The sequence below is a fragment of the Pseudophryne corroboree genome, chromosome 6 (genome assembly GCF_028390025.1).
Source record: "Pseudophryne corroboree isolate aPseCor3 chromosome 6, aPseCor3.hap2, whole genome shotgun sequence".
Taxonomy (NCBI): Eukaryota; Metazoa; Chordata; class Amphibia; order Anura; family Myobatrachidae; genus Pseudophryne; species Pseudophryne corroboree.
Genome location: NC_086449.1, coordinates 732,703,270 through 732,722,139, shown reverse-complemented (window position 1 = coordinate 732,722,139; position 18,870 = coordinate 732,703,270). Strand labels below are relative to the sequence as shown.

The following is an 18,870-nucleotide window of genomic DNA, read 5'->3' as shown; positions in this document are numbered from 1 at the left end:
GGTTTAATAGCCTGCATGATGCTAGAGTTCTGGCAGGTAAGCACATTTTTAAAGCAGCATTCACAAGGCAAAGCCAGGTTGGTTTTGCCTTATAGATGTGCCTTTGCAAGAAATCATTTGTAACCTTAAACCTGCAACAGCAAACAAAATACCTTTACATGATCTTTGTTGCTCCATGTTGTCCCAGTACTGCAAAAGTAATTTTCTTCAGAACAATTTAAAGATCAATTAGGAAGATTAGTTTGGGGGTGGTAGGAGACAGACTGACCCTACAGGAGTTGCACAGGCTCATTCAAGCCCCCAGTACAGTTTAGCCATGTCTTCATATAATCAGGAAGAGTTCATTGAATAACTTCCAGTTAATAACTCAGAGAAACCATTCTGTCCCATCACATTTTATTATGACAACTATTGTTACTTTAGAAACCATTATATAACAGGAGAACTACCAAGGCATTGTGTGCAGACCACTTTCAGGTAGTGCTTTAAAGGTCTTTAAGATCTTTCTGGACGTCCCAGATTGTGCTTGCGCTTTTCTTCAGCTGAGCAACCTCAGAGTCTTTTAGCTTCAGATTCACAACATCAACCAGCCCCTGGGAGTTCAGGACACAGGGGAGACTCAGGAAGACCTCATTCTCAATGCCATAGAGATTCTGGAGAAACAAGATATAGAAGTTTTAGTATTCCAGAGTCTGTTTCCCACCCTTATTTCTGGGAGTTGGAAGACATTAAGACCTAACTGCAAGGCTCATGTGGATGGACCCCTGATGCAAGCTATGTATTTCAGTAATTAGATCATAAGCCCACTTGTAACAAGGCCTCCATTAAACATGGCAACTGGTTAAAATGTATGCAGTGTTCAGTTTCTATCAATTTTATAGATCATAGAGTTGCCTAGGGTAGCAGTGTTCAAGTTAACACAAGCAGAGAACCCAAAATAAGACCTTTACCCATGTCCAAGGCCCTAATCATTTTGTCCACTTAAACCCCAGTTAGCGTCTTGTAGACCAGCCACTTGTTGGTCATGATAGAAGCAATCTCTGTATGTTACAAGTGTGGCTTAAGTCTTCAGAACCATGCAATTTATTCCTTAGTCTTAAGCAGCTAGAGTTTCCACAAGTCGGTTAAGTAAGCTCTCATTCATGGTGTACAGTACGTAGGCTACATATCTAAGCCATTTAACTGAAATTGTGCCATTGTCATCAAACTACCTACTTCATTGAAGTCTATGTGGTTATAATTGTTTAATATCGATGTACCACAAGATCTCATTACCTTCACCATTGTGGAAACAGGGTGGACTCTGCTCAGGTTCTTGGTTATGGATTCCGACAGTTCAGCCACACTCATGCCAATTGCCCAGTTGGTGTATCCTTTAAGTCTGATGACTTCATAGGCACTGCAGTAGCAAGATAGATTTATGCTAAAACACAAGTCTACAAGTATGGAATTACATTGTGTTCTACAAGCGACTAGACCCTAGAACAGTACTTCCATTGAGGGAATGTGTACAAGCTGCATTTAGTCCAATTTAAAGCCCACAAGCTCTATGGAGTAGTAACAGCTCCTGTCAGCCATTACACAAACTTGATCTGTCCATTTAAGCTTATTGAGACACATGCCAAGTACCCAGTTACCGGCAAGTTAAAGCGCTCCCCAATATGTATTTTACACGCACAGCTCAGGAATTTGGTGAAAGCAAATGCATCTCTATAGTACAGGTACTTTGCTACAAAGCCTATATAATTGGGTTTATATTCCATCAACACAGGGGATATTAGCAGATACAGCCTATGTTACACATGTAATATGGGAATAGTTATACCAAAAGAGACTGCACAGGTTTACTTAAGTTCAGTACACTAAGTATCTGGACTTGCTTTGTCCATAAATAGGACATACTGAGAAAGGGGGATGCTTTTTAAATATGGTTTTGTGATTTTACAGCATTGGTTGAGTGAGCATTTGCCCATTTATCTTTCCCACATTCCTGAGCACATGTGAGAGAGATATGCAACACACATGGATTACATTATGGAACCATCAGTCCTCCTCCCCTAGCTCTCATTCAAACCGAGACTCATTTCTACAGTTTCTGTATTATGCCTGCACATGCCACCAGGTAGCTGTGCTTGCATCTACCACCACATCCTGTGGAGCAATCACCAACATACTACTGTAGTCTGGGCTCTCCCATCATGTCACCAAGAGGTAATGAAAACAGCTGTGTTCAGAACTTTCATACAGTAGGTTATTCACTCAGCCAGCTACTTGGGTAATGCAGAGTTAGACCATAAATTAAAGAGCTCTTGTATAATCCCAGACTAGGGACCCTAGCAGATGTGCCTACTTGGAATTAGTCTTACACAAGGGCTATCCATACCATTCCAAACTACAGCCAATTGTTTTCATAGTGTGGAGTATTTCTGGTACCTACCTGTCCACCACTTGTTTGTGAACTTCCTGCCAGTTCTCCTTATCCTCAGGTGTTCCAATTGCAGTATTAAGGGACTGCAGAGCAACACCAGCAACATTCACACCACTCCAGACAGCCACTGTAAGGATAAGACAATTAATGTTATACCATATACGGTATCTCAAGAGCACTGGCTTGCCATAGTCAGTTGCTTACCACTTGAGTCTCCATGTTCCCCCAAGACGTAACCATGGCAGCTGGTTGGATGGATACCAAGTTTCTCAGAAATTAGATAGCGGAACCTTGCTGAATCCAGGTTAGTTCCACTTCCAATGACACGGTTCTGTGGCAGGCCACTCAACTTCCATGTAACATATGTCATGATGTCAACTAGATTAATAGGGATGGCAAGATATCTGCATTAGACATTTGTTAACCAGCAGATGAATGAAATGTTAGCACATGGAAACCACAACAGGCTTGCAAGGCATGCTAAGCAGGTAGCATGGACTCAAACCGATAACTAGAACCCCACACACACACTATTGACTTAAATCCAACATACTTTACGTGTTCTTATAGGAATGGTCATAGCTTTATTTACCTGGATTGGAAACCACAATGATTGTGGCATCTGGGCTGTACTTCACCACCTGAGGAATAATGAACTTAAAGACATTGACATTTCTCTGTACCAAGTTGAGCCGGCTTTCCCCCTCCTGCTGACGGACACCTCCAGTGACCACTACAATCTTAGAGTTTGCCGTTACATGGTAATCTGCAGAGAGGGGGGGAAAAAATAAATATGGAACAGACCAGCTGTAGCATTCAGTATCTAGTTGTACTGGACATACTGTAGACATTGTAGAGTTAGATATGTTTGGCTCAGGAGTCTGCAGACTTCAGTAAGGTTCCAAGTAGTAGACACATTGGGATGCCATTCATTGTGTTACTGCACAACTCCCAAGACTGGGTGCATGGCCATCTTATGATGTGGGCTTATCCAATATAGTGATTAGGTGTGGTATACCTTCCAGTTGTACAAAGTTCCCCGTTCCTGGACTTCCCTCTAATTTATGATCGCTGTCACTTGTGTTGAACTAGTTAATTCGTAAGGTGCTTCACACGGGAGTCAAATTGCAAGGGAAGTTAAGGAGCAGAGCAACTTGTACCCAATAGGTGCAGTGATGTTGGAGGATCTGCTGTTGCAGAACCATGGAGCCAAGCATACAGTAGCACACAAAAAAAAAAAAAAAAAATATGCAGGAATGACCCTTGTCTAAGCTTTATGCCCCCTTCTGAAACCATGCAATTGCCATGGCATGTGCCTGATTGTGGCTCTGCAGCACAGAGGCAGGTGACCATACTAGCGTCTGCCTGGTGGTTGGGACAAATCAGTCCTGAGCAGGACAGGCACTGCAAACAGGGACTGTCCCACTGAAGTTAGGACTGCTGGGGAGTCATGTTCTTTGACTCTTTACAGACATTGAGAATAGCCATATTTGGCACACGTCTTGGTAGTTTATTAGATTATAAAGCTGATCTTGTGCTCCTTATGGGGAGGGGGGGAGGGGGGGGGGAATAAAATAAAAAAATATAAAATAAAAAATCAGGAGGCACTCAATGGGCTAAATTCAGTTCATCATGAATTGAATAGCACCAGGAAGGAGGTCCTAGAGCTATTCAATTCAGCACACTGTTCTGTTGGAGAACGTCTGTTCTTGCACCTTAAACATGGTGTTTACTTGCAAGACCTGGCATTCTCCAACTTGAAGTGCCTGCCATGCTAAGGGCAGAACACAGCATTGTGCCAATAGTGGTCAGATTTCTGCTCGCATCCCAGGAGGGGTGAGAAGAAATACTCTACTCACCCATAACATCACGTTGAGTTGAAGTCGACCCCAATGAGTCAATGTTGAGTGGTAATACATAATTCTTAGGCAGTGTGAAATATACTGTATGCTAGCACTGCAAACAGTAAGCCTACTAACCTTTGTCAGCCACAATCTTTGTTTTAAGGAACAGGCTTCCGTGTTGCAGGTCCATCATTTCACCCTTCAGTTTATCTTCCAAGATATCAACCAAGGCAAGCTCTTCACACAGTTCCTACAAAGACACTCCTTTAAGACAAGTCTAAGACCTGCTGATCACACCAAGCCCAAAATGCATTATGGCCATGAGTACCACCATCACCTCAACACTTGAAGCAAGTCTAAAATACTAACTGGCTCTTTTAATGACCAACTGATAATTTATAGTTATGCAAGGTTGAGGAGTTTAGTGGAACTGAACTGGCTTCAGATTAGGCAAAAATGAATAGTTACTTTAATAAGTTAAGAAAAAAAAAAGTTTCTGTAAACTTAACTAAACAGTTTACACTACATTCAGCATTAACAGTTCAGTTCTCAAGGTAAGGAACTGTTGAGTACTACTTCTGTTTTTAAATTCCTTTGCGGTCACAAATTAGGGGGAGCTAAAATTTGTACAGACCCAACATGAAGTCTTCAATTACTAGGCTAGTATGCAGGAAGTTAGCCCCAGACTCCTGAAGCTGCAAGCTATTTTTCTTCCTATAAAGCATATGCAATGTTTCACCCCCTTATACATAACATGCAGAAGTGACTTTACAATCAGCTAACTCAATTAAGAGTCACTTTCCCCGACTATGTTCAATGTAACCCTAGATGCAACAGGATAAATTGATCTACAGCATGCAGTTCTGTCATCTCAGCATCACCTGACAAGCTGTATGGTCGATTCTATTTCTCTACCCCCCCCCCCCCCCAGTAGCGCACGGAGGGGGGGGGTTTCTGGTTGCACAGAGACCCCCCGATGGACTGAATTTGCTTTTTAGAGACGGAGACAGCTGTGTCTCCGTCTCAAGAAAAGCCGTGACCGCAATCGCAGCAGGGAGCTCTTACCAGCAGTCTCCCTACACAGCGTCCGTCAGTGAGAGGGAGCTGCTCGTGCATAGCAACTCCGTATGTCTTCCTCACTGTGTCCTCTGCAGCTTCCGGGTACTGTATGTGTGCACTGTATTTGTCTGTTTTAAAGTGTGTTGTGTCATGTATGTGCAGTCTGTTTGTGAGAAATATATATACACACACACACACACGTGTGTGTGTGTGCACGTAATAAGAATTTACTTACCGATAATTCTATTTCTCGTAGTCCGTAGTGGATGCTGGGAACTCCGTAAGGACCATGGGGAATAGCGGCTCCGCAGGAGACTGGGCACAAAAGTAAAGCTTTAGGACTACCTGGTGTGCACTGGCTCCTCCCCCCATGACCCCCTCCAAGCCTCAGTCAGGATACTGTGCCCGGACGAGCGTACACAATAAGGAAGGATTTATGAATCCCGGGTAAGACTCATACCAGCCACACCGTACAACCTGTGATCTGAACCCAGTTAACAGCATGATAACAGAGGAGCCTCTGGATAGATGGCTCACAACAACAATAACCCGATTTAGTTAACAATAACTATGTACAAGTATTGCAGACAATCCGCACTTGGGATGGGCGCCCAGCATCCACTACGGACTACGAGAAATAGATTTACCGGTAAGTAAATTCTTATTTTCTCTGACGTCCTAGTGGATGCTGGGAACTCCGTAAGGACCATGGGGATTATACCAGAGCTCCCAAACGGGCGGGAGAGTGCGGATGACTCTGCAGCACCGAATGAGAGAACTCCAGGTCCTCCTCAGCCAGGGTATCAAATTTGTAGAATTTAGCAAACGTGTTTGCCCCTGACCAAATAACTGCTCGGCAAAGTTGTAAAGCAGAGACCCCTCTGGCAGCCGCCCAAGATGAGCCCACCTTCCTTGTGGAATGGGCTTTTACAGATTTTGGCTGTGGCAGGCCTGCCACAGAATGTGCAAGCTGAATTGTACTACAAATCCAACGAGCAATAGTCTGCTTAGAAGCAGGAGTACCCAGCTTGTTGGGTGCATATAGGATAAACAGCGAGTCAGATTTTCTGACTCCAGCCGTCCTGGAAACATATATTTTCAGGGCCCTGACCACGTCTAACAACTTGGAGTCCTCCAAGTCCCTAGTAGCCGCAGGCACCACAATAGGCTGGTTCAGGTGAAACACTGAAACCACCTTAGGCAGAAACTGAGGACGCGTCCGCAGTTCTGCCCTGTCCGAATGGAAAATCAGATATGGGCTTTTATACGATAAAGCCGCCAATTCTGACACTCCTGGCTGAAGCCAGGGCCAGTAGCATGGTTACTTTCCATGTAAGATATTTCAAATCCACCGATTTGAGTGGCTCAAACCAATGGGATTTGAGAAAATCCAAAACTACATTAAGGTCCCACGGAGCCACTGGGGGCACAACCGGGGGCTGTATATGTACTCCTCCTTTTACAAAAGTCTGGACTTCAGGAACTGAAGCCAATTCTTTCTGGAAGAAAATCGACAGGGCCGAAATTTGAACCTTAATGGACCCCAATTTGAGGCCCATAGACAATCCTGTTTGCAGGAAATGTAGGAATCGACCCAATTGAAATTCCTCCGTGGGGGCCTTCCTGGCCTCACACCACGCAACATATTTTCTCCAAATGCGGTGATAATGTTGTGCAGTCACCTCCTTCCTGGCTTTTACCAGTGTAGGAATGACCTCTTCCGGAATGCCTTTTTCCCTTAGAATTCGGCGTTCAACCGCCATGCCGTCAAACGCAGCTGCGGTAAGTCTTGGAATAGACACGGTCCCTGCTGAAGCAGGTCCCGTCTTAGAGGTAGAGGCCACCGATCTTCCGTGAGCATCTCCTGAAGTTCCGGGTACCAAGTTCTTCTTGGCCAATCCGGAGCCACGAGTATCGTTCTTACTCCCCTTTGCCGTATAATTCTCAGTACTTTTGGTATGAGAGGCAGAGGAGGAAACACATACACTGACTGGAACACCCACAGTGTTACCAGAGCGTCCACAGCTATTGCCTGAGGGTCTCTTGACCTGGCGCAATACCTGTCCAGTTTTTTGTTGAGGCGAGACGCCATCATATCCACCTTTGGTTTTTCCCAACGGTTCACAATCATGTGGAAGACTTCTGGATGAAGTCCCCACTCTCCCGGGTGTAGATCGTGTCTGCTGAGGAAGTCTTTCCAGTTGTCCACTCCCGGAATGAACACTGCTGACAGTGCTATCACATGATCTTCCGCCCAGCGAAGAATCCTTGCAGCTTCTGCCATTGCTCTCCTGCTTCTTGTGCCGCCCTGTCTGTTTACGTGGGCGACTGCCGTGATGTTGTCCGACTGGATCAACACCGGCTGTGAAGCAGGGGTTTTGCCAGGCTTAGAGCATTGTAAATCGCTCTTAGCTCCAGTATATTTATGTGAAGAGACATCTCCAGGCTTGACCATACTCCCTGGAAGTTTCTTCCCTGTGTGACCGCTCCCCAGCCTCTCAGACTGGCATCCGTGGTCACCAGGACCCAGTCCTGTATGCCGAATCTGCGGCCCTCTAACAGATGAGCACTCTGCAACCACCACAGAAGAGACACCCTTGTCCGTGGCGATAAGGTTATCCGCTGATGCATCTGCAGATGCGATCCGGACCATTTGTCCAGCAGATCCCACTGAAAAGTTCGTGCGTGGAATCTGCCGAATGGAATCGCTTCGTAAGAAGCCACCATCTTTCCCAGGACTCTTGTGCATTGATGCACAGACACTTTCCCTGGTTTTAGGAGGTTCCTGACAAGTTCGGATAACTCCCTGGCTTTCTCCTCCGGAAGAAACACCTTTTCTGAACCGTGTCCAGAATCATTCCCAGGAACAGCAGACGTGTCGTCGGGGTCAATTGAGATTTTGGAAAATTCAGAATCCACCCGTGCTGTTGCAGCACTACTTGGGTTAGTGCTACTACGTCCCCCAGCTGTTCTCTGGACCTTGCCCTTATCAGGAGATCGTCCAAGTAAGGGATAATTAATACGCCTTTTCTTCGCAGAAGAAACATCATTTCGGCCATTACCTTGGTAAAGACCCGAGGTGCCGTGGACAATCCAAACAGCAGCGTCTGAAACTGATAATGACAGTTTTGCACCACGAACCTGAGGTACCCTTGATGTGAAGGGCAAATTGGGACATGCAGGTAAGTATCCTTGATGTCCAGGGACACCATAAAGTCCCCTTCTTCCAGATTCGCTATCACTGCTCTGAGTGACTCCATCTTGAACTTGAATTTTTGTATGTACAGGTTCAAAGATTTCAGATTTAGAATAGGTCTTACTGAGCCGTCCGGCTTCGGTACCACAAATAGTGTGGAATAATACCCCTTTCCCTGTTGTAGGAGGGGTACCTTGACTATCACCTGCTGAGAATACAGCTTGTGAATGGCTTCCAATACCGTCGCCCTGTCTGAGGGAGACGTTGGCAGAGCAGACTTTAGGAACCGGCGAGGGGGAGACTTCTCGAATTTTAACCTGTAAACCTGAGATACTATCTGCAGGATCCAGGGGTCCACCTGTGAGTGAGCCCACTGTGCGCTGAAATTCTTGAGTCGAACCCCCACCGCCCCTGAGTCCGCTTGTAAAGCCCCAACGTCATGCTGAGGGCTTTGCAGAAGCCGGGGGGGGGCTTCTGCTCCTGGGAAGAAGCTGCTTGGTGCACTCTTACCCTTTCCTTTGCCTCGGGGCAAATATGACTGTCCTTTCGCCCGCTTGTTCCTATAGGAACGAAAGGACTGCGGCTGAAAAGACGGTGTCTTTTTCTGTTGGGAGGGGACCTGAGGTAAAAAGGTGGATTTCCCGGCTGTTGCCGTGGCCACCAAATCCGATAAACCGACCCCAAATAATTCCTCCCCCTTATACGGCAATACTTCCATATGCCGTTTGGAATCCGCATCACCTGACCATTGTCGCGTCCATAAACTTCTTCTGGCAGATATGGACATCGCACTTACTCTTGATGCCAGAGTGCAAATATCCCTCTGAGCATCTCGCATATAAAGAAAAGCATCCTTTAATTGCTCTAAAGTCAATAAAATACTGACCCTATCTAGGGTATCAATATTTTCAGTCAGGGAATCCGACCAAACCACCCCAGCACTGCACATCCATGCAGAGGCGATGGCTGGTCGCAGTATAACACCAGTATGAGTGTATATACTTTTTAGGGTAGTTTCCAGCCTCCTATCCGCTGGATCCTTGAGGGCGGCCGTTTCAGGAGACGGTAACGCCACTTGTTTTGATAAGCGTGTGAGCGCCTTATCCACCCTAGGGGGTGTTTCCCAGCGCGCCCTAACCTCTGGCGGGAAAGGATATAATGCCAATAACTTTTGAAATTAGCAGTTTTCTATCGGGGTTAACCCACGCTTCATTCAATTAGTCTGATTCAGGAAAAACTACAGGTAGTTTTTTCTGACCCCACATAATACCCCTTTTTGTGGTACATGCAGTATCAGAGATATGCAAAGCCTCCTTCATTGCCGTGATCATATAACGTGTGGCCCTACTGGAAGATACGTTTGTTTCTTCACCGTCGACACTAGATTCGGTGTCCGTGTCTGTGTCGACCGACTGAGGTAAAGGGCGTTTCACAGCCCCTGACGGTGTCTGAGACGCCTGTACAGGTACTAACTGGTTTGCCGGCCGTCTCATGTCGTCAACTGATTTTTGTAATGTGCTGACATTATCACGTAATTCCATAAACAAAGCCATCCATTCCGGTGTCGACTCCCTAGGGGGTGACATCACCATTACCGGCAATTGCTCCGCCTCCACACCAACATCGTCCTCATACATGTCGACACACACGTACCGACACAGCAGACACACAGGGAATGCTCTTATCGAAGACAGGACCCCACTAGCCCTTTGGGGAGACAGAGGGAGAGTTTGCCAGCACACACCCAAGCGCTATAAATATATAGGAACAACCCTATAGAAGTGTTGTCTCCCTTATAGCAGCTTAATATATCAAAAAACGCCAAAAAAGTGCCCCCCCCTCTGTTTTACCCTGTTTCTGTAGTGCAGTGCAGGGGAGAGTCCTGGGAGCCTTCCTCGCAGCGGAGCTGAGCAGGAAAATGGCGCTGTGTGCTGAGGAGATAGGCCCCGCCCCCTATTTCGGCGGGCTCTTCTCCGGTGTTTGTGAGACCTGGCAGGGGTTAAATACATCCATATAGCCCCAGGGGCTATATGTGATGTATTTTTTAGCCAGAACAAGGTATTCTCATTGCTGCCCAGGGCGCCCCCCGCAGCGCCCTGCACCCTCCGTGACCGCTGGTGTGAAGTGTGTGACAACAATGGCGCACAGCTGCAGTGCTGTGCGCTACCTCATGAAGACTGAAAAGTCTTCTGCCGCCGGTTTCTGGACCTCTTCACTTTTCGGCATCTGCAAGGGGGTCGGCGGCGCGGCTCCGGGACCGGACTCCATGGCTGGGCCTGTGTTCGATCCCTCTGGAGCCAATGGTGTCCAGTAGCCTAAGAAGCCAATCCATCCTGCACGCAGGTGAGTTCACTTCTTCTCCCCTAAGTCCCTCGTTGCAGTGAGCCTGTTGCCAGCAGGACTCACTGTAAAATAAAAAACCTAAAAACTTTTTCTAAGCAGCTCTTTAGGAGAGCCACCTAGATTGCACCCTGCTCGGACGGGCACAAAAACCTAACTGAGGCTTGGAGGAGGGTCATAGGGGGAGGAGCCAGTGCACACCACCTGATCCTAAAGCTTTATTTTTGTGCCCTGTCTCCTGCGGAGCCGCTAATCCCCATGGTCCTGACGGAGTCCCCAGCATCCACTAGGACGTCAGAGAAATATATATTAATTATAGCAACCCCCCACAGTAAATCCGGTGTTTACACCCCCATTGTGGACAGGGCCCAGATGTGACATCAAGTGAGGGTGGAAGTTCTCTTGTACCCTTGTGGGCTAGCTTTGCTCACATACATCACCAAGCCACAGATTACTATTCCAAATAGTTTGGAATGACCCAGTGCATTATGGGAAAGGTCCTCTCCACGAAGGGAATCTAGACGGACCTGGTTGTCAGAGGCTTCTGCACTTTATCAGCATCTAGCAGTCTAAAATTATAGGGAACTTTTCCACTTAAATGTTTAGTATATCTCCACCCCTGTTGAAACATGTAGCTCAGATATTGCATGGCTCTTCACCTCTGTTCCTCATATCATTTCCATTACTTGCCTGGATTAGAGAGCTGCCTGTATCAGTAATCTGCCTTTAAAGATACAGGCAGGAGTTCATGAAGGTCATCTCTGCAGGAGACTGACATGCCCAATTGTTCCCCTAGCCAAGCTATATTTGGCACATACCTTTAGAAGGATGCTGATCGCACAGGCCATGCCGACCTGCCCAACTCCTACAATTGTTATCTTGTTCTTTGGAACGCTGGTCTTGTCATTTGTAACGCTGGTGAGGAGTTTCTCTTGTACGCTTGCCATGGTGGCTAAAGGGAAATAAAAGCAGTGTTTTAAATCTGAATCAATTTAAGGGGGGGACCCACCCGGGGGGGACCCACCCCCACCCACCCACACTGCCCCCCCATAGTAATGCCACATAATACCTGCCCCCCACAGCAGTCAATTTAAAGAAGCACTGGCTCAAACCTGTTGATCGTAAAAAGCTATTTTCCCCTCCTCAGCAGCAAGTAGCAATGGGCAGGTGACGTGGTGTGCGTGACCTATGAGTCACCACATAGAAGGGGGTCACGGGCTGCAGAGTTGCCAGATAGGAATGACTGCAGCAGCCGGCATCTCAGGCAGCACATATGACAACTGCTGGTGGTTGAAAAATGCTGACAGGATGCTCAGATTGCAAATTACACTCAGTGGCCAGGCAGCATTTTTTTACCCAACTCACTGCCAGACAGTGAATAGCCGTCAGCATTCCGATTGGTGGATGGTTGGAGCAATCGATGAATCAGTGCAGACAGCCATTCACTGAATGGAAGCATATGGAGAGACTGCAGGAGGGAAACTTATTTTTTTTAATTAGCCTTATGAATGAATGAGTGACTAGGGGCTTCAGCACTGCCCAGGGACTACTATGTTAAGGCAGCTCTGCTGGTATGAGCCCTTGAATGGAGTCTGGAGGATATCGGTTGATAGACAGTATCTAGGTAGACAATAGGTCGACAGGAAAATAGACAAAAAAAATAAAAAATGTATTTAACATTTTTTACCTATTTCATACCTTCTCTATCCATGTAGGCATAGAGTTGGTTATAAACCTTGTGGCGGTGAGCCCTGTGAGCGTATGCCTTTCTACAATTGTGTCCCAGATGACAAAACTATCCACACAAACCACAAAAAACCATGGTGTACCTATTTTATGTTGACCTTTTGACCTGGTCGACCTAATGTCTGTCTAACATATGGTGTTTATCTATTGACTGTCTACCTAGACACTGTCTTTTATACCACACCTGTCTGGAGCGGGTAGGGTGTAGGGATCCCTGTGCAGAAAGTGGCCTTCTCATAGCTGCAAACCTTTGTTGTCATAACATTATGGAACTAGATGTCCTAGTATGTCCAGTGAGCATTTAGAGCAGCTAAAAAGCCACCTTATGTTTTTTTAACTACAGTGGGTAGCCTTTCTAATTTAAGACTTACTTCATGAAGTTATCAATGGGCTATACAAAGCATTTCTTCTGCACACCACATGTTATTCATCTTACCAAATAACCAATAGCACAGCCTTCCTAATGCTAAATAGAGCACTATGGGGTATATTCAATTAAGGTCAAAACTGCCGTCTTGTCGAAAAGACAGCAGTTTTCGACTTTCAGGTCGGAAGGAGTACTATTCAGTCCCCAGCATTTTTATTCGACTTGTTAAATAGTAAGTGAATTGGTGGTATAGTTGCCGATTCATGTGCTTGAGGGAAATGGGGCCAAATGCAACAGATTTTGGCCCCGTATCCGACCATCTCAGTTAGAGAGAAAAAAAAACCCGAACTGAGATGAGGGACCCAAGAGGAGGAGAAAGGGGAGAGCCAAGGGCATAGCTGCACTACAGCACAGCAGGAGGATGTGGCACAGCCGCTGCTCATGGCAGCATCCACCTGGCTCCAGCAAGTGAGGTCCTGCTTGCTGGAGCTGGGTGGATGCTGCTGTGAGGTCTGGCGGCTGTGCCACATCCTCCTGCAGTGCTGCTGTCCCCGTCTGCCTGCAGCTCTCCTCAATTCGACTTTTTTAAAGTCAAATTGAGATGGGCATTGAATAGCCCTTGTTGGATCCATTCCGACAAATGGATGTCGGAATGGATCCGACCTCAATTGAATATACCCTTATGCGATATCATACCACTGCATTAGAAGTGCTGCTCTATTCAGGGGACACGGTCACTAGGTCGACACAAGTTTTAACATTTTTATTTTTTACACTTTACAATCCACGTGGACTACGATTTGGAATAGTAACCTGTGCTGAGCGCAGTGAGGCACCTTGCCCGAAGCATGTCGAACGAAGCAAGTTATGCAAGGGGATACTGTGCACTATGGGGTTCCCAGTCACTTTAAGAAGACACCAAAAAAAGAAACCCATGTTGACCAATAGTGGTCGCCCTAAAGACTGTTGAGCCACGTGTGGTCGACCTAATGACCCATACCTTCTATTCAGTACATTACTTAGGAGTGCAGGGCTTGCTCAGCCTCAATTAACCCTTTATTTGGTAATGTTGCTCTCAAACATAGAATTTCGTTTTATATAGTTATGCTGTAGTATTTACATTTTTATCCTTTGTGGCAGTGATACACATAACAGTTACAGCAGACAGCTGTTCCAGAACATCCAGTCAGTCACTATTTCATTAGTGTATATAGGTTAAAAAAAAAGTTCAACTGTACACCAAGTTTTTGGTTCTTAAGCACCCCAAGGTCATGTTTTGTGGCGTTCCTTAGCCATGCACAGGTGAGTTACAGCTGGGTCTAATTATCCCACAGATAGAGTCCTGTTGAGGGTTGGAGTTTAGGACCAGTCTAGAGGTGCATACACACTAGACGACGCTTTGTGAGCAACGTCGTCTAGTGTTTCGCCTCCTGGGTGGGGCATGCAGCTACGGGACAACAGTCCAGATTGAGCATGCACTGCCGACAGGATAGTTACGACCCGCACATCACTGGCCAAGAAAATGAGAGACGCTAATCATTTTCTTGGCAAGTGTGTACGCACCTTTAGGGGGACATGTACTAAGCAGTGATAAAAGTGAAGAAGTGAGCCTGTGGAGAAGTTGCCCATGGCAACCAATCAGCATTGAAGTACCATTTCTAATTTATATACTAGGAAAGTGTACAGAGCAGCTGATAAATTGCCCATAGGCAGCTTCTCCACTTATCACTGCTTAGTACATGTCCCCCTAAGTGTTGTCCATCTATGCCTTTTTAAAATCCTGTATTTTCACTTTAGTTATGCATTTTGGCCACCGTCTGCATACTGCGTTTCTCTACAGAACAGCGTTATGAAATTTGCACCTTCTAGATCTTAGGTTCTCAAACTCAACCCTCCCAAACAGTTCACGTTTTTCCAGATTTCCTCACAGAAACACAGGTGACATTAGCTCCACCTGCGGCACTTTTAAGATAAGTCAGCGAGCAACTAAAATACATCAGTGCACCTGCTAGGTGGTCTTGGGAACATGTTTGGGGTCCTGAAGACAGTGAGAACCACTGCTACATTAGATCAGCAACACATTAGGAAGTTGGGAGAATTATCAAAGCTGAACAGGACAAGTAGGTGTTACCCATAGCAACCAATCAAAATCTAGCCACCTTTTAGTCTAATGCACTATATAGCGAAAGCTACAATCTGATTGGATGCTACAGGCAACACCTTTACTTGTCCTTTAGATGTGCGATTAAGTCTCCACCCCTGGTGTTAGCAAACTTGTCTAGACCCAGAATATGGGCTGGTGGGGGGAATCAAGAACAATTTGCGATTTGTTCTGAGTTTTGCAGATTCACACTCTACAGAGGCCTGGAAAATGCTACGTGCAGTTTCTCAGGTTGAGGTTTAGGTGTCAGTTTACACAAGTTTGTGTCTTTGGAGCGCTGCGATCACCCTTTCCTTGATGTCACATGCAATGTGTGTATGAGCAAATGTTTGGGTAAACATTTCAGTTAACCAGATGAAAATCTTAGTACATTCGGCAAGCCAGATTAAGCACTCATTGTGGCCACGTATATAGGAAGTGACCGATGTGCAATAACCAAGCCTGGGGGATTTGGGCTGAGCAGAAGAGTTCCAGTAACCACCTACGTCTCAGGCACATCATTGCTATGAACCAGTCATACCAGCGGCCTGCTCTTTGTCAGACTGCTAGAAGCAGACACATGTAGTTACTGTAACATGAGCAACGAGGCAGAAGCCATTACATAGCTACAGATAGGCACATCCTGAGGTGTGCCAGTACTCCTTTGTCCTCCTCCTTTTGGAGGACTACAAGGCCAAGGTAGAACATACAGGATATACACAAACAGTCTGCGTCTGTAAGAACACTTCACAGGAATTACTGGGCCCTTTAAATGCAGGAATGAAGGGTTGGCAGGCTTCCAGCTCACGTCCTGCTGCAATAAAGGCCTGTGTAAGATTGCTGAGAAAGACAAGGGGCTGGCAGTGATCACAATACACAACAGTCTACAGAGGCCAGAAATAGCTGTCAGTTTTAGTCCCATCACCGATGCAGCACATAGAAGACACATGCAGAGACACTAACAGAATGTAACAATAGAAAAGCCAGATCTTAGTCTTATCCTGCCATTTCACTATGCCACATTAGTATGAATGACCTTCCCTGCTGCATCCTACAGGCAAGGAGTAAGGTGCCAAAATGAGCATGGGGACTATAGCCAAGAGGTTGCCTTGGTCACTCAGGACAGCCTGGTACTCCCACTGCAGACACAGCCATCTAACCAACCTAATAGCAGCTGGGGGACTGTGCGTTGTACTGGAGATTATGCAATGGCAGACACAAGAGTAGACAAGGTTAACCCCTTCAGTGCTACAAGGTGTAGACAGATATGCAGAGCTGGAGTAAAAGAACCCATTTAAAGAGCATTATACATACATGTCTTAAGGCTGTGAGAGAGGAGACTGCCGGGATGTTGGCTCTGCTGCTGCTGTGTAGAATGAGGGAGGAGTGGCTGCAGCCTGCCTAGTGCTCCTAGCTGTGACTACATCATTACAGTCAGAAACACACCCCATCACCTCACTCAATCCCCTCCAAGGACAGCTCTGCAAGGGCACCAGAGCCCAGCCCTCATCCTCACACCTCCTAGGCCAACATTTCAAGGCCATATGGTAGGAAGTTCATTGTTAAGAGGACATCACAAGAATAATCAGATGGGCACAGTGTGACAGATACATTGTAGCTATACATTTGTCATAAGCAGTGCAGGTAGACACTGTAAGGAGATTGCAGGCTAACAGTAGTTGACCAACAAACCATTTACAAACAAATCACATTTACTGTAATTATATTGGGGAAGTTAATACATGTTTAGTACATAAACTACTTTAATCCACATGCTTCCTTTTACAACAATACAGAAAAAGTGTATTTTGTAACCAGGGTCCAACTAATGGATTTATCTAAAGGACTTTGGATATTACTTTCCTTAGTCACCTGGATGTTCCATTCTACAATCACCATTATAGAACATGTTTTGGGTACCCCAGAACACTGCAGCAAGTTGTACTAGAACCCCAGCACTTCACATCGGATAGTCCCCAGGTTGTACACTATTAGATGATACCTTGCAGAGGAAGTTATAGTGTACCCAGCAACCTTGGAACCTGAAAGCTACTAGGGACAGACTGCTCACAGTTACAGCACATGTGTTGTATGGTTACCAGCTTTCATAAACTACTTACATAAAACCACCTAAAGAGATTTAATGTAACTATTACACAGATAAGAGTAATGCACACACAAGCACATCACCCATAGCTTCTGTACACTTACTCAGAATACCCTGCAAAAAGATCCTTCTGTCCTAAGCAATGGGGAGAATACCTCATGTTCCCAGCTCGCAGCTATTTATATGTCATTGGGCCTAATTAGGTCACAGCTGATCTGAAATAATCAATTGGGCAGATTGCTAACCTAGTCCATTTTTTCAGGATGTCTGATGCACTTAGACAAAGTTACTGGAACTCTTCAGATATAAACTTTATACACAGTATGGTATAAGCTTTATAGTCTTCTTTTCCCAGTTACTTTCCATCTGTCCAATTATCCATGCAAAGTTAAATATATATAAATATATGTGCATATAGATAGATAAACTTACTAAGGTGTGTGCTGGGCTCTCAGTGTAAAATATATATATATATATATATATATATATATATATATATAGTTCCTCCAAATATTCGGCACTCACCAAACTGCACAATAAACAACGGGCCGTGTGCCTTCCTAAGTGTCAGATAACAGGAGCATGCTATATATATATATATATATATAGAGAGAGAACCTTGGTGAGAGCGGCACTCAGAGACTTGGAAACAAGATAAAAGTGAAAAAAAAACCCGCAGGGCAACCTTTATGTGACGTTTCGGGGACTAGCCCCTTCCTCAGACTAGAGTTGATATGCTCTGAAGGGAAGGCACCGGAGCAGTATTGGCGTCAGTCCAGAGTGCCGGGGTCCAACCATTGACTGTATATATATATATATATATATATATATATAGGATTTGCAGGTCCGGCATCCCATGCTTCCAAATGCTGCTGCGGCGGTGCCCTCACAAAGATGGGGTATATGATGCAGAGGTTCGGCACTCATACCAAATAACGGACACTTAGAACTGTGGTAAAGTTTGCATCAACGTTTCAATATTTACATATTGTCATCAGGATAAAGTACAAGAAACACAACATACCTTTTATGCATGTCCACCCTAAGTGAAGTGCTGGTGTCAGGGCCGGGACCGCACACCCACCCCACCGCCGCGCTGATAGGTGACGTCATCCACACTGGACCGTACACCTGTGCATGTTATTCACACCAGCCTTTTTTCTAAGCTTACTGACAGGAATACACTACTGAAAGCGCAGAGCTGCCACCCGAGGGCCCTAATCAACAGGCTTCCTTATTCTCAAATGCTTAGAGCTTTTCGTATCAATAGAGATCCTAGTACGGCCATCGAACAAATTGATTCGATGATTCAAAAATTTCTGGAACCGGGCTATAGTGCTAGGTCTTTGGAGATTTGTAAACAAAAAGTGTTAGCTTTAGACAGACATACACTTGTGAATAATCCGGCAGTTGTCAGTGCGACATGTTCAAAATCGTTCCCTTGGGTCAACAAATTTAATGTGGCATCTCCAGCCATCATTAAAACTGCTAAAACATTATGGCCAATGATACAGAGTGATCCTAAACTTAATTTAAAAGAACATAGACTTATGCCCTGTTATTCGCGCGGACGCAATTTAAAGGACATCTTGGTAAAAACTAGAGATGAGCGGGTTCGGTTTTACTCGGTTTTACTCGGATTT

General features: G+C 45.5%; 1 protein-coding gene across 2 annotated transcripts; it reads right to left on the bottom strand.

Moving 5' to 3' along the window:
- Nucleotides 1–379: 379 nt before the first annotated feature.
- LDHB (lactate dehydrogenase B) lies at nucleotides 380–17,412 on the bottom strand. Of its 2 annotated transcripts, none has more exons than XM_063928457.1 (8): nucleotides 17,332–17,412; nucleotides 11,686–11,819; nucleotides 4,408–4,522; nucleotides 3,021–3,194; nucleotides 2,633–2,806; nucleotides 2,438–2,555; nucleotides 1,276–1,399; nucleotides 380–653 (listed from the first exon to the last, which is right to left on the bottom strand). In XM_063928457.1, exons 2-8 carry the CDS (start codon nucleotides 11,812–11,814, stop codon nucleotides 486–488), a joined length of 1,002 nt encoding a protein of 333 aa, XP_063784527.1. In that variant the 5' UTR covers nucleotides 11,815–11,819; nucleotides 17,332–17,412; the 3' UTR covers nucleotides 380–485. The 2 variants fall into 2 exon arrangements, with proteins under 2 accessions (XP_063784527.1, XP_063784526.1); XM_063928456.1 differs by lacking the exon at nucleotides 17,332–17,412 and adding an exon at nucleotides 16,435–16,545.
- Between the last annotated feature and the right edge of the window lie 1,458 nt (nucleotides 17,413–18,870).

What these genes read in the sequence shown, in the direction of transcription:
- LDHB (XM_063928457.1), bottom strand. Translation starts at nt 11,814, where the DNA reads ATGGCAAGCGTACAAGAGAAACTCCTCACCAGCGTTACAAATGACAAG. An exon ending in CATTGTGGTTTCCAATCCAG is followed by an intron (nt 2,807 to 3,020) that starts GTAAATAAAGCT and finishes CTATTAATCTAG; the next exon opens with TTGACATCATGACATATGTT. An exon ending in GGAACATGGAGACTCAAGTG is followed by an intron (nt 2,556 to 2,632) that starts GTAAGCAACTGA and finishes TTATCCTTACAG; the next exon opens with TGGCTGTCTGGAGTGGTGTG.